This window comes from Delphinus delphis, chromosome 4, assembly GCF_949987515.2.
Source record: "Delphinus delphis chromosome 4, mDelDel1.2, whole genome shotgun sequence".
In the NCBI taxonomy this organism is placed as follows: domain Eukaryota; kingdom Metazoa; phylum Chordata; class Mammalia; order Artiodactyla; family Delphinidae; genus Delphinus; species Delphinus delphis.
Window position 1 is genome coordinate 8,152,095 of NC_082686.1, and position 14,257 is coordinate 8,166,351.

The following is a 14,257-nucleotide window of genomic DNA, read 5'->3' on the forward strand; positions in this document are numbered from 1 at the left end:
GCTCATTTTCCTCTACTTAATATGTGACGTCAGCTATTGACTCAGACATCTGGAACAAATTCTTCCTTTCTTAAATGGACTAACAGCCCTTTGTTACCTCTGTACAAAAGACCTCAGTTTTTACAAGCTGATTATAAAATGGGCAGAAGACCTGAAAAGATATTTTTCCAAAGAAAACATTAAGATGGCCAACAGGTACATGAAAAGATGCTCAACATCACTCATCATGAGAGAAATACAACTCAAAACTACAATGAGATATCACCTCACACCTGTCAGAATGGCTGTCATCAAAAAGAACACAGTAGGACTTCCCTGGTGGCACAGTGGTTAAGAATCCGCCTGCCAATTCAGGGGACACAGGTTTGATCCCTGGTCCGGGAAGATCTCACATGCCGTGGAGCAACTAAGCCTGTGCACCACAACTACTGAAGCCCGCGCATCCTAGAGCCTGTGCGCTGCAACTACTGAAGCCCGCACTCTCTAGGGCCTGCGTGCCACAACTACTGAAGCCCGCACGCCTAGAGCCTGTGCTCTGCAACAAGAGAAGCCACCTCAATGAGAAGCCCACGCACCACAACGAAGAGTAGCCCCCGCTCGGCACAACTAGAGAAAGCCCACTTGCAGCCACCAAGACCCAACGCAGCCAAAAAAAAATTTAAAAAGAGCACAATAAATGCTGGCAAGGATGTGGAGAAAAGGGAACCCTTGTACACTGTTGGTGGGAATGTAAACTGGTGCAGCCACTATGGAAAACAGAATGGAGGTTCTTCAGAAAACTAAAAATAGAGCTACCACATGATCCAGCAATTCCACTCCTGGGTATATATATCCAAAGAACATAAAAACACTAATTCAAAAAGATATATGCACCCCAATGTTCACAGCAGCACTATTTACAATAGCTAAGATATGGAAGCAACCTAAATGTCCATCAACAGATGAATGGATAAAGAGATGTGGTATATATACACAATGGAATATTACTCAGCCATAAAAAAGAATGAAGTTCTGTCATTTGGAAGAACATGGATGGACCTGGAGGGTATTCTGCTAAGTGAAATAGGTCAGACAGAGAAAGACAAGTCTCTATTTTATTGCATATTTGTAGAATCTAAAGTATAAAACAAATGAATGAATGTAACAAACCAGACTCACAGATAGAACAAATTAGTGGCTACCAGTGGGGAGAGGGAAGGGCGGAAGGGCATGATAGGGGTAGGGGGTTAAGAGACACAAAGTACTATGTATAAAATAAATAAGCAGCAAGCATATATTGTACAGCACAGGGAAATATAGGCATTATTTTGTAATAACTTTAAATGGCGTATAATCTAATAAAAATATCAAGTCACCATGTTGTACACCTGAAACTAATATTGTAAAAAAGCTATATTTCAATTTTTAAAAAAAGACCTTAGTTTAAAAAACAAATGTACCATGATTTCCTCACATCTATAGTTCCATTCTCCCACTAATTCAATTGGGCCTTGCCATGAATCAGTATTACTCCAAGAACCAGTCACATGTAACTGAAGGTCAATCTTAACTAATGGAATTCAAGATCAGGAGACTCAACCAAGATACTGTGGGTGACTTTACAGTTCTAGTATGCCAACGCTCCATGGCTTATTTTTATATTTCCTGAATAGTAAGATTAAGATGATGATAATAATAGTAGTAATAATAGTGGCAGGCAACTCTTACAGAGCTCTTACTATGCACCAGGCAACGTTCAGTACAGCTGGCCTTCTGTATCCTCAGATGTGGAACTCTCGGATACAGAGGGCTAACCATATTGCAGCACTGTATACAAGGGACTTGAGAATCTGTGGATTTGGGTATTTCTGAATGGGTCCTGGAACCAATCCCCTGCAGATACTGAGGGATAACTGTACTTTACAAGTATTAATCTAACCGGGCAAATGGGAGCTACTGTTACCCAAATTTTCCAGATAAGAAACTAAAGCACAGAGATGCTAAATAACTTGACCAAGATCAGAACTAGTATAGAACTAAGCCTGGATCTGAATCCAGTCAGTCTGACTCCAGCCCTCACACTCTGAACCACTATTGCTACACAACTTCTCTCACTATAAACAAGAATTTAGGGACTTGCCTGGTGGCAATGGTTAAGAATCCGCCTCCCAATGCTGGGGACGCAGGTTCGATCCCTGGTCTGGGAAGATCCCACGTGCTGCAGAGCAACTAAGCCTGTACGCCACGACTACTGAGCCTGCACTCTAGAGACTGCAAGCCACAGCTACTGAAGCCTGCACGCCTAGAGTCCATTCTCCGCTGCAAGAGAAGCCACCACAATGAGAAGCCTGTGCGCCTCAACGAAGAGTAGCCTCCACTCGCCACAACTAGAGAAAGCCCAAGTGCAGCAACGAAGACCCAACGCAGCCAAAAAAAAAAAAATGCCATGAATTCAGAACACAATGATAAAAAAATTTAAACAATAATAATAATTTAACTTGGAGCTTAGTCTCCAGAAAATACTTTTGGGTTTTTTTGGGTATTTATTTATTTATTTTAACATCTTTATTGGAGTATAATTGCTTTACAATGGTATGTTAGTTTCTGCTTTATAACAAAGTGAATCAGCTATACATATATATACCCATACCTCCTCCTTCTTGAGTCTCCGTCCCATCCTCCCTATCTCACCCCTCTAGGTGGCCACAAAGCACCGAGCTGATCTCCCTGTGCTATGCGGCTGCTTCCCACTAGCTATCTATTTTACATTTGGTAGTGTATACATAAGTCCATGCCACGCTCTTACTTCATCCCAGCTTACCCTTCCCCCTCCCCATGTCCTCAAGTCCATTCTCTATGTCTGTGTCTTTATTCCTGTCCTGCCCCTACGTTCTTCAGAACCATTTTTTTTTATTCCATATATATATGTTAGCATACGGTATTTGTTTTTCTCTTTCTGACTTACTTCACTCTGTATGACAGACTGTCCATCCACCTCACTACAAATAACTCAATTTCATTTCTTTTTATGGCTGAGTAATATTCCATTGTATATATGTGACACATCTTCTTTGTCCATTCATCTGTCGATGGACACTTAGGTTGCTTCCATGTCCTGCCTATTGTAAACAGAGCTGCAGTGAACATTGTGGTACATGATTCTTTTTGAATTATGGTTTTCTCAGGGTATATGCCCAATAGTGGGATTGCTGGGTCATATGGCAGTTCTATTTTTAGTTTTTTAAGGCACCTCCATACTGTTCTCCATAGTGGCTGTATCAATTTACATTCCCACCAGCAGGACAAGAGGGTTCCCTCAGAAAATAGTTTTAGTTAAGCAAACAAACTGAATTATGATATATGAAAATTCAGATTCACAGCCCTTTTCTTAGACTGCAACTTGTACAGCTTCTAAAACACTGCAAAAAAATACTGTTACTTTAATATGTCATAAAGAAATCTGAAATAGGCAACGAGAAAGATTCCTTTTGTTTAGCCAACAATGCAGTAGCCCAGCTAACTGAGGCTACACGAGCACAATTCTCCTAATGATACCGCATGCTATTAAAGAGGGTTTCAGATAGGGTTACCTTGTTTTCTTCTAGGTGCCTTTTCAACTTTTCTTCCAAATCCTTGGTTTCTTCTGAGCCCTTGATATTTCTCTGCTCATAATTTTCACATGCTTCCTTAAGCTGCTCTTGTAAAACTTGGTACTCCTTTTCAATCTGTGAAATACTCCCCTAAAAGTATAATACAAAATTATCTATTAAAAGTAGTTTTAAAAGCCTATTTCTGATCTTGTTCTGAACTGTCTCTTAAAATAAACAAAGGAGAATATATGGCAGATGAAAATTTACAAGGGAAATGTCACAATAATTTAAGAATTAAAAACCCGTTACACTGTTTATCAAAGCCAGCTCTTTATTTATTTATTTCTTTGGCTACATTGGGTCTTAGTTGTGACATGTGGGATCTTTGTTGCGGCATGTGGTATCTTTTTTTGTTGCAGCGCACGGGCTCAGTAGTTGCAGTGTGTGGGCCTAGCTGCCCCGCGGCATGTGGGACCCCAGTTCCCCAACCAGGGGTCAAACCCGTGTCCCCCACAATGGAAGACAGACTCCCAACCACTGGACCATCAGAGAAGTGCCAAGCCAGCTCTTTTTTTTAAAAAAAAATTATTCATATTACTGGAACTCACAAGGAAACTTCTCAATATGTACCATAATTAGCTCTGAATATTTGTTTTAGAAGAGTCCAATATTAAATTAACAGTTTGATGTGAATGTCATCCTCCACAATTAACATCAAGAACTACTTACCAGCTTTAAAAACTGCAAATTTATGCATATTTTAGATATGAACAGGACATATTAATTTTGGCCCTACTTTTATAGTGTTTCAAATGGATAGTTGCTGCTATTTTTAAAAGACGAGTTAAAATAGTATCAATAAATTATTTACATTTATGTAACTGTCTCCCAGACAGCTTAAAAAAAAAGCAAACAGGGCTTCCCTGGTGGCGCAGTGGTTGAGAGTCCACCTGCCGATGCAGGGGACACGGGTTCGTGCCCCGGTCCAGGAAGATCCCACATGCCGTGGAGCGGCTGGGCCCGTAAGCCATGGCCGCTGAGCCTGTGCATCCGGAGCCTGTGCTCCGCAACGGGAGAGGCCACACAGTGAGAGGCCCGCGTACCGCAAAAACAAAACAAAACAAAAACAAAAACAAAAAAAAGCAAACAGAAGTCATACTGCAATGTGAAATGTTGGCAAACAATGAGTAGCATTTATGTATTTTTTTAAAGCCTTTCATACTGCTAAGACTGGCAACAATCACACATTTGTGTCTGAAAGAAGCACCTGTTTGATGCTGGCAACTCCTCCCAGCTGCAGGTAACTGCTCTACCAAGATACGAGGGGCCTTGGCAGCCAGGCTTTGGAAATCTAACCCAGTGGCACAAACTTGGTCCATCTTCCCCATCTCCTGCACCTCTCCCAGCATCTTAGCATCTTCCAAGTGTAAAAAAGCACGGAATCAAGGTTTTGAAATTCTGTAAATTATCAGAGAACCATGCACTGTGGCCAAGGTGACCATACGTGCCAATGTGCTGTGAAGAGTCTCAGTTTTTGTCATCCAGACTGAAAGTTCAGCTCTACGAATACAGCCCGTATTTAAATAATCAACTAAATGGTGAACCTTACTATGACCCACAAGCAAGCCTTTACAGTTTTAGATCTTAGTTATTTCTGTTTTCAGTCTCAATTCAGCAAAAGGATCACAATGCAACTCAGTATTATGAATTAATTCATATGCCCCAAATTGCTAACAGAGACAGGCAGCAAGTTATATGCCATCTCTATGTTATGATACTTAAATTTCACCACAACTGTGTAAGAGGTATGTTATTTTCAGTTTTTAAAGATCAGGAAACCAAGGTTTAGAGAAGACAGGCAACTTCTCAAAGTCCCAGGAGAAAGCAGCCGTGCTGGGGATAATTTTAAGTCTCACTGGTTGAGAAACCAGCAATCAACTATGCTAATGTCAAGGTCTTGAAACTAAGAGCTAATTTAAGAAAGCATTCGTGAATTATCCCAACACTGATGAGAATATTTATATGAGGGTAAAAACACTGGCTCAAACAACACAGCGTACCTGGTTAAAGCTAAGTAGTGTAAGAACTCAATGCCACTCATTCTACTTGGTATACACTCATATTCAGACAACAATGTTCACCACAGCACTGTAAGCATGAAAAGCTAACATAATCTAAATGTTCGACAAAAGAATCTAGTCAAATAATCTATGAATTCATATAATGGAATACCAAGCATGCATTAAAAATGTTGGTGAAAAATTGGTATTTACTGACATGGAAAAAAGTCCACAATATATTAAGACTGAAAATTTCAAATGTAACATATATAGTATGATACCATCTTTTAAAAAGCATTGCTAAAATAAACAAATAAATAAAATAAAATAAAAAGCACTGCTAACTTAAATGCCAATGTTAAAATAAAACCTGGAAGGCTGCACATCAAATTCTAACACGGGTGATGGGAATGTAGATAATTTTCAATTTCTCTTTCATAATTTTCAGTATTGTTCATTAAAAAATTTAAGGGCTCTATATTATATTTTATAATTGGCTAAAACTGTAAAGCTATTTGTAAAAATAGTAGCAGGCAAGATGAAGTTCTAACCTTACTTATGCCTAATTAATTACACACCTGATATTATAAATCACTCCTAACCAGTGATCATAGAATTGCTTCATTTTTAAATGACAGAGTAATATTCATTATATGGATGTACCATAATTCACTTAACTAGTGAATATCGATGGATATTCACGTTGCATTCAATTTTTTGTTGACATAAATACAGATAAAACAAATATACAAATATCCTGTTCACTGGTCTCTGTACACATATATGAACGCAGATAAATTCCAAATTGCCTTCCCCCCAAATTTACATTTTTATATTCTTTCAATAATGTATAAATGATTGTTTTTCTTACTTCCATTGGGGTTGGGCACCATTTTATATGTTTAAAAATTATCCTTATTTCTTTTATGGCAGATTGTCTATTCCCATCCATTCCCATTTTTGTGTCAGATTATTAATTTTTTCCTTATTGATTTACAGCAACTTCATATGCTAAGCAAGGAAATTAGTTCTCTGTCCTATGCTGCAAATAATTTTCCTAGTTGGTCATTTGTGTTTTGATGCTGTATATATTTGTTCATACATATATATATGTTATGTGCATGTACAGACACATTACATATGTGTGTGTAAACACATATACACAAATACTTTTCTGTCCTGCTGTTCATTAATCTTATTTTAAAAATTTTCCTTTTCTTCTAGGTACTCTTCTAGGTCCAGTTTTTAATATTTAAATATTTTATCTGCCTGGAATTTATTCTGGTATATGGAATGAGGTAGGGATCCAAGTTAAGTTTTTCTAGTTGGCAACGCACGTCTCCTAACACCACGTATTTAATAATCTACTTTTTGCTCACCAACAGCTAGCATTTTTATTAGACCTTAAATTTCTATATTTTGTTCTACTGGATTCTTAGTCTAACGGTCTATTTATGTGCTAATATAGATTTATATTATGTTTTGATACCTACCTGCACAACTCCCCTTCCTATACTTTCTTTTCCATGGGCATTCTTGATGTTTGTTTTTCCATATGAAGTTTAGAATCAATTTGTCCAGTTTCAAATAAATTCTGTGCAGTAGCCAGCCACCAAGGTGGCCCCCAAGATCCTTGCCTTTTGGTATTCATGCCATTGTATAATCCTCGCCTACAATGTATCAGGGTTGGTGGGTTGGTCTATGTGACCAAGACAAATACAGGAGAAGCGATACACTGTGACTTCCTAAAGTAGGTCATGAAAGCCACTGTTACTTCTGCCTTGGATCACCCACTCTGGGGAAAGCCAGGCCTCAGGAGGACACTCAAGCAGCCCTAGGGGGAGGCCCACAGGCAAGGAACTCATGCCTCCTGCCAACAGCCAGCACCAACTTGCTAGGCATGTGAATGAGCCATCCTGGAGGTAGCACCTCCAGTCCCAGTTACTCCTGCAGATGCTTGAGCCAAGGTCAACACCTTGACTGCAACTCATAAGAAATATCTGGAATGACCCAGCTAAACTGCTCCTCCATTCCTGACTCATAGAAATTGTGAGGTAGCTTGTTATGCAGCAATAGATAACTAATACACTCCGTTCATGTTTGTTTTGAGACTGTGTTAAATTAAAATCTTTAGAGAGAACCAATCTCTTTAATAATAGGTCATCCTATTCAAGTACACTGAACATTTTCTCATTAAGTCTTCTGTGTGTCTCAGTAGCATTTTAAAGTCTTCTTTCACAGGTTTACATATTTTATCTTTTTTGATGCTACTGAAAATGTAATCTTTTCTTTTAATATAATTTGCAATGGGTTGCTTATATATGGAAAGGAATTTTATCCAATCAACCTTCTGAATTATCTTACATTTTGGTATTGGGTTTTCGGTTGATCACTTTGGATGTTCCAGGGACACAGTCTTAGCCTCTGTAAATAATGATACTTATACCTCCACCTTTAAAATCTTATTTTTTTCTCTTATCTGATTTTTTCAGCTAATATCTCCAGGATAATAATAAATATTAATGATGATATATAACCTTTAAGCAAGATGACGCATTTGGCTTAAGAAAGATACAAGCATGTTGAAAAGTATTCATCTATTCCCATTTGATTATGAGTTTTAGTCAAGAAAAAAACTTGAATTTTTTCCAATACCCTATCAGCAACTATGGCGTTGATCAAATGACTTTTCTCTTAAGATATATTAACACAGCAATTATATTAATAGATTTTCTAATTGAATCATTCTTAAAGTGGTGAAAGTTTTTATAATAATTTCTGTATTATTCATGTGAATAAGCTTTTATTTATAAATTAATACAGACTCATTATACCAGTTAAAACAATAAAGCCGTTATACTTCACAATCAGTAAGCTAGAAAAAACTTACCTTTTCCTCTGCCTCCCCTTCCTAAATTCAAACAATAAAAACAAAACAATAATTTTTTGTTATGTTCTAAAGCTTATTCTATAATGTTTTGTATGGAATAACTGGCTTCAAAATAGTTCTAAGCTCGTCATTTCCATCTAGTTAAAAGTAAAGAAAATTAAACCTTTAAACAGTTTAATATGATTTTGACTCACCTGTTGTGCCTCAAAAGGATCATACGGCTCAGTATTGACTTCTTGATGCATTATATTCTGAGACACCTTTGGGCCAAAACAAATACATTCAGTCTATCTCAACTGCACTAGTAAAATAAATCCATCATGTAATAACATTTTGAAACGTGCCCATAACTTTTTCAAGGTTTTTTTTGGCCACTTTAGATAATGTTCTATGCTTTCTACAGATATTTGTAACAGGAAAAAGTGATCATTTATAATTAGTAAAAGTGAAAATGATTTGGGTTCGTTACTGTTAACATAATTCTTCAAAGTTTTCTAGAAAGCAAAAAACTTAATGAGGAGGAGGATAACCAATAAGGATTTAATGAATTCATGCCTGATGAAGTTAACTATAGAGGAACCTTAGCTTATTCTCATGCTTGTCAGGAACTTTTATTCACATCTCTCTTGTTTCTCTCCATCTGGTTGTGTCTTTTAACTCCCTCCCTCCTCCCCTGGTTTGGTAGGAGAATTGGGCATGTGCAGCCCAGACTCTTCCTTTTTCCTTTTTCTTGGGAGCTGCCCATGCAGAAGGCACGTTTCCCCCTCCTTCTCCATGCACTATGTCTCAGGGGCAGGCACCCAAGTTAGGAGGCCTTCTAGGCCAGCACTGCTGTAACTAGGTGGGGAAGCTGGTATGTCATGGGCTTCACTCTTAGGACAGGCACTCTCTACAGAAACAGCCACATCTTCCTGCCATACTTTTATTAATTATCAAGGTGATGTTTTGGCTCCATCTGCTGGTTCCACTATCTTATTTCTCAACTGGTGCGAAACTTGGATAGGAAGGATGTTATTTACCAAACCCAAAAATTCCTTCTGGCATTACCTGTCACGCCCTACAAAAGGGTTCATAAAGTCCATCATTTTAAAGAATTTTAGTAAATATAATGGCAATGAAAAATGAAGAGGAAAATTTAACTTTAGTATTAAGAAGGCTTTCTGTTTTCAGTCTTACCTGTACAGCAACCATTTGTGTATGTGGAATATCTGTTACTTGGTCGGTGCTTTCTGGATTTACTTCCTGCTTGGCAGAATTTCCACAGTGGTCATCATTTCTGTTAGACTCACTTTGGGCTGTATCAGCACCATCCGTGATGCACTGTGACTTTACTGGTATTTCCAAAGATTCTTGAAGGATTTGTGTTTCAGAGGCAATCTGGTTACCAGAGGCATTCTCAGCACTGAAATGATGGCCCTCAAAACGCACTTCTGTTATGTCACTGGCTACAAAAGACGGCACCACTGGTATTGATCTTTGCAGCTGATATTCAGAAGAAACTCTGGCCAGAGGTGCATAAATGCTATACTGGGGCAAAGTCGGTAACACATTTATAAACGCTGGTGGTGTCTGGGTAATGTCAAATCCCCGAAAGGGAAGATACGTACAGTATCCTGTGACCAACTGGGGTTGAGTCCAATAGGTTGGTTTCACATCCTCTGTAACTGGTTTGGGAGAATTAGAGGAGACATGTTTGTGACTTGTCTCCTCGGAGACTGGTTTGGGAGAATCAGAAGACACCCCTTTGGGCTTCTCATCCTCAGAAACTGATTTGGAAGAATTATCGGAAATTAGTTTCGGCTTCACAGCTTCACAAGGTGACTGGGGAGAATTAGCAGATGTAAGGTGGGGCTTCACATCCTCAGAAGCTGGTGCTGAAGATAAGTCAGACACTGGTTTGGATTTCACATCTGGTTTAAATTCCCTAGCAGCTGGATTCAGCGGTAGTTTAACTCGTAAATACTCTCCTGTTTTCGAAATTTCTTCTACTTTTGTCTTAATGTTTTTCTTCTTTCTCTTTTTCTTAAGCCGTAACGCAACTTTCTTCAATGCAATACAGTTGTCAATCACAACAAAACGAGGACATCCCAGGAGAAAAGATTTCAAACCACCTGCTTTTTCTAGTATCTGTCGAGTTTCTTCTGGGAAAAACTCATATTCTTCAGAAAACATCTTGTTACTCATGTCCAAGGGACCATGTTCCTCTAACAACTGAGAGAAATAACTTGGAAAAAATTTACATAAGTTATTATAAGGAAGTACTTGTACATGTTTATCTGAAAAAAATATTTCCCAATATTTCTCCCAAAGCAAAATACTACTTCACTTCTAACTGATCTTGACACCTCCCCAACAAATATGTTATACTCATATTAAATCTCAGAAAGGCTAACTGTAATCAATGATACTATAAATAAAATTTTGTTTACCCCTCAGAAAATAATCCTTTAAAAAATTTTGGGGAAAAAAGCTAAAGGAGATTAAAAAGTTATTTTTATAAGTTTCAATTAAATAATTATTCACTATATTTTAAAAAACAATGAAAATCAAAGAAACTTATTCAAGAAAAATAACAAGGCTATCAATAACAAGAACATCAAATGAAAAAAGGAAATCAAATTTCAAAAAAATCCTATTGGAATTTACATATAGTAAATCTATTAACATTTCTCTGTTTAGGAATATACAATGGTTCAGAATTATTGAAATCAATCAGGTCTGATCAATAAACCACCACAGTGCAGGATCAGATCCACAGTAATGGGGCCAATCCCTTAACCTGCCTCCATCTGTGGACTGGGTTTGTTCACTCCAGTTCTGGGGCCATGTTCTTTTGCCATTCTTGTGCCAGGCTCAAAGAGGCTTCCTCTCCCATTTGAATTTGGTATTCAGTCTGTAACAGTGGCACAACTAGCAAGAAAGACACATACCAAGTACACTAAGAAGGCTTTTTCAAGAGCAAAAACCTCCAAAGGAACATTCTTAGTAAATTAAAGCTAACCAGGAAGATAACTTATTCAGGAGGAAGGTAAAAACAATACATCTTTGAAGCAAAAGAAAACCACTTTATGTGCAGATGCTGCTGCACATAAATGCACAGGACAATTACAAGTGATTAATTAACCCCTATTCAAAGCAACTGCTACACTGAAACATAAAGACCAAAAGCCACTTCTCTTTGCCTGCACTGCTGATCCAAATACTTAAAAGCCGTCAGTCTCTTTTAAAGTGTTTTTTGATAAACATTTTCCCCTTAGAATAAGCTCTGCAATAGAAACTCCCCTACATACATGTTGTTTTGCAAGGTAACAGGTTAAATATGCGTTTGCCTTAAGATTCATTTTTAATGAGAAATTTCTAAAAGCAGAAACTGTTGAGGGAGGGAAATAAGGTAAAAAGAAGCAAATCACTGCAGCCTCAGGAACAGTAACCCTTGCTGAGGGTTCTGGCCAATTGGTATAAATAACACTGACCCCACAATCTGTCCCAAGAGAGACCTTTCCAGTTGGTGTTTAGCTGTCACAAGCAACAGCAGATAATTCATCAGTGGTGTTATGTGTATTTACTTTTTGCTCTCCGTGATGAATACTATAGAGAATCATTTAAAAATAAAGCTTTTCTACCTGCATTAAAATACTTAAATCCAAAATGGGATCACTAAAGAACAGAGACCACAGGAAAGAAAACCATTACCAGTAATTTAGCAGAGAGCTCTTCAAGAGTTCGCAACATGAATGATGATATAGATATGGTGATGATTATTGAGTAACTAATAAAAGTCAGATTCCTGAAGAATACTTAAGGATACAAAAAAATGCTCACCATGCATTTTTAGGTGAAAAGGGCAAATGACAAAGCTGAGTGTAGAGTTAAATAACAGCTTATAAAGTCCAAAGCATATATTTCATACATATAAACATTTTAAAAGTCTGGGGACTTCCCTGGTCCAGTGGTTGAGACTCCACACTTCCACTGCAAGGGGCATGGGTTTGAGCCCTGGTCGGGGAACTAAGATCCTGCATGCCGCACGGTACGGCCAAAAAAATAAAATAAAAAGTCTGAAAGGATACACACCTTTTTTTTTTTGAAGAAATAGAGCCTCCATGTTTTTTCCACTGGCTAAATAGCAATGAATTTTTCATACATTCAAACAGAACAAAATTTAATTCAACAAAGAAAAATAGCATTATAACCACATTGTGAATAAAATTTTTATAGTGATTGTTATCTGAAATGCAACACAAAATGAACTTTAACTCTATTTATATGCTTTTCTAGCCTTGAAAAATAGTTTCTGTAGATAAACATGGGGCCCAAGATAGCACAAATATGATTTCTTCATAATCCAGGCTCTAATAGGGGTAGTGTTCTTGCACTTCAGAACCTGAGGCAGACTGGCCATGCTGTGCTTGACGGAAGTGATAAAAATAATAATAAAGTTAATTTTACCACAGATAACAATAGTTGCTATATTACATACATGTACATGTTTTCATATTTTAAGGAACCTCCACACTCTTTTCCATAGTGACTATACCAATTTACCTTCCCATCAACAGTGAACAAGGGTTCCCTTTTCTCCACATCCTTGCCAACACTTATTTCTAGTCTTTTTGATAAAAGCTATTCTAACAGGTATGAGATGGAGATGATAGCTTATTGTGTGTTTATTTTTAAACTGAAGTACAGTTGACTTAAAATATTGTGTTAGTTTCAGGTTTTACAGCAAAGTGATTCATTTATATTTTTTTTTTCAGGTTACTTTCCATTGTAGGTTATTACATTATTGTGTTTTTGACTTGCATTTCCCTAATGATTAATGATGCAGAACATCTTTTCATGTACCTGTTGGCCATCTGTATGTCTTCTTTGGGAAAATGGCTATTCAGGTCTTCTGCCCATTTTTTAATTGGACTGTTTGGTTCTTTTGCTATCGAGTTGTATCAGTACTTCATACATTTTGGATATTAGCCCCTTATCAAATATATGATTTTCAAATTATTTTCCCATTTGCAAATATGTGTATGTATATTTTCATAATTCAGTGATGATCATTAGTGTCTTAAATGGTCCTTAATGGACTGTCACGTGCTAGTGCATGTCACTGTCAGAACAGGGGCAAGGGATAGGAATGGGAAAAATATTTCCAAAAGCATTCCCATCCTACTATTCTGGTTGTGCCCCTTTGAAAAATCACTGTTTTCTACATGCTCATGATTCCTTTTTTTTTAAAGAAATAGATTAAAAGATGAGGACCCAGTTCCCTCTTTCCTGGAAGAGAGCATGACAAGTAAGCAAGAACCACATTTTCTTTTTGGTAGGCAAAGACTGATAGGGAGAAAAAACCCGATTCTTATTACACAAAGTCATTTTTATTTGCAATACAGTGATTCAACCAATGATCAATTTTGCGCTCCTGCTACTTGTAAGCTGCGTGATAGAACTACATTTTCTACTTTTTCTGAAATCTTCCCCAGTGCTTAACCTTAAGTGGTTAATAAATCTTGACTAATTAACACTACTAAAGAGGTGTTAGGAAAAACTGAATGTAGAATGCCACCTACTGAAATTTATTATGCTTCAACTATGTGTATCATAAAATGTTAGAATAAGGTGGAGGTCACTGAAAAAAAAATCAGTCCAACCCCCTACTTTAAACTGAAATACTTACATCAAGAAAAAGTTAACAGCAGTTATCATAGTATTCTTGACTTCTTATCTGTTTCTACTCTACACTC

The 14,257-nt window shown here is 37.4% G+C and overlaps 1 protein-coding gene across 13 annotated transcripts in view; it reads right to left on the minus strand.

The window, feature by feature from the left end:
• The window catches only part of TTC3 (tetratricopeptide repeat domain 3), a 137,537-nt gene that overhangs the window by 28,123 nt on the left and 95,157 nt on the right, over positions 1–14,257 (minus strand). For all 13 annotated transcript variants that reach the window (XM_060010312.1, XM_060010311.1, XM_060010320.1 and 10 more), the window contains 3 exons: positions 9,696–10,743; positions 8,714–8,779; positions 3,570–3,719 (listed from right to left, as the gene is read on the minus strand). In XM_060010312.1, coding sequence (XP_059866295.1) covers positions 3,570–3,719; positions 8,714–8,779; positions 9,696–10,743 — 1,264 coding nt within the window. The remainder of the gene's footprint in view (positions 1–3,569; positions 3,720–8,713; positions 8,780–9,695; positions 10,744–14,257) is intronic.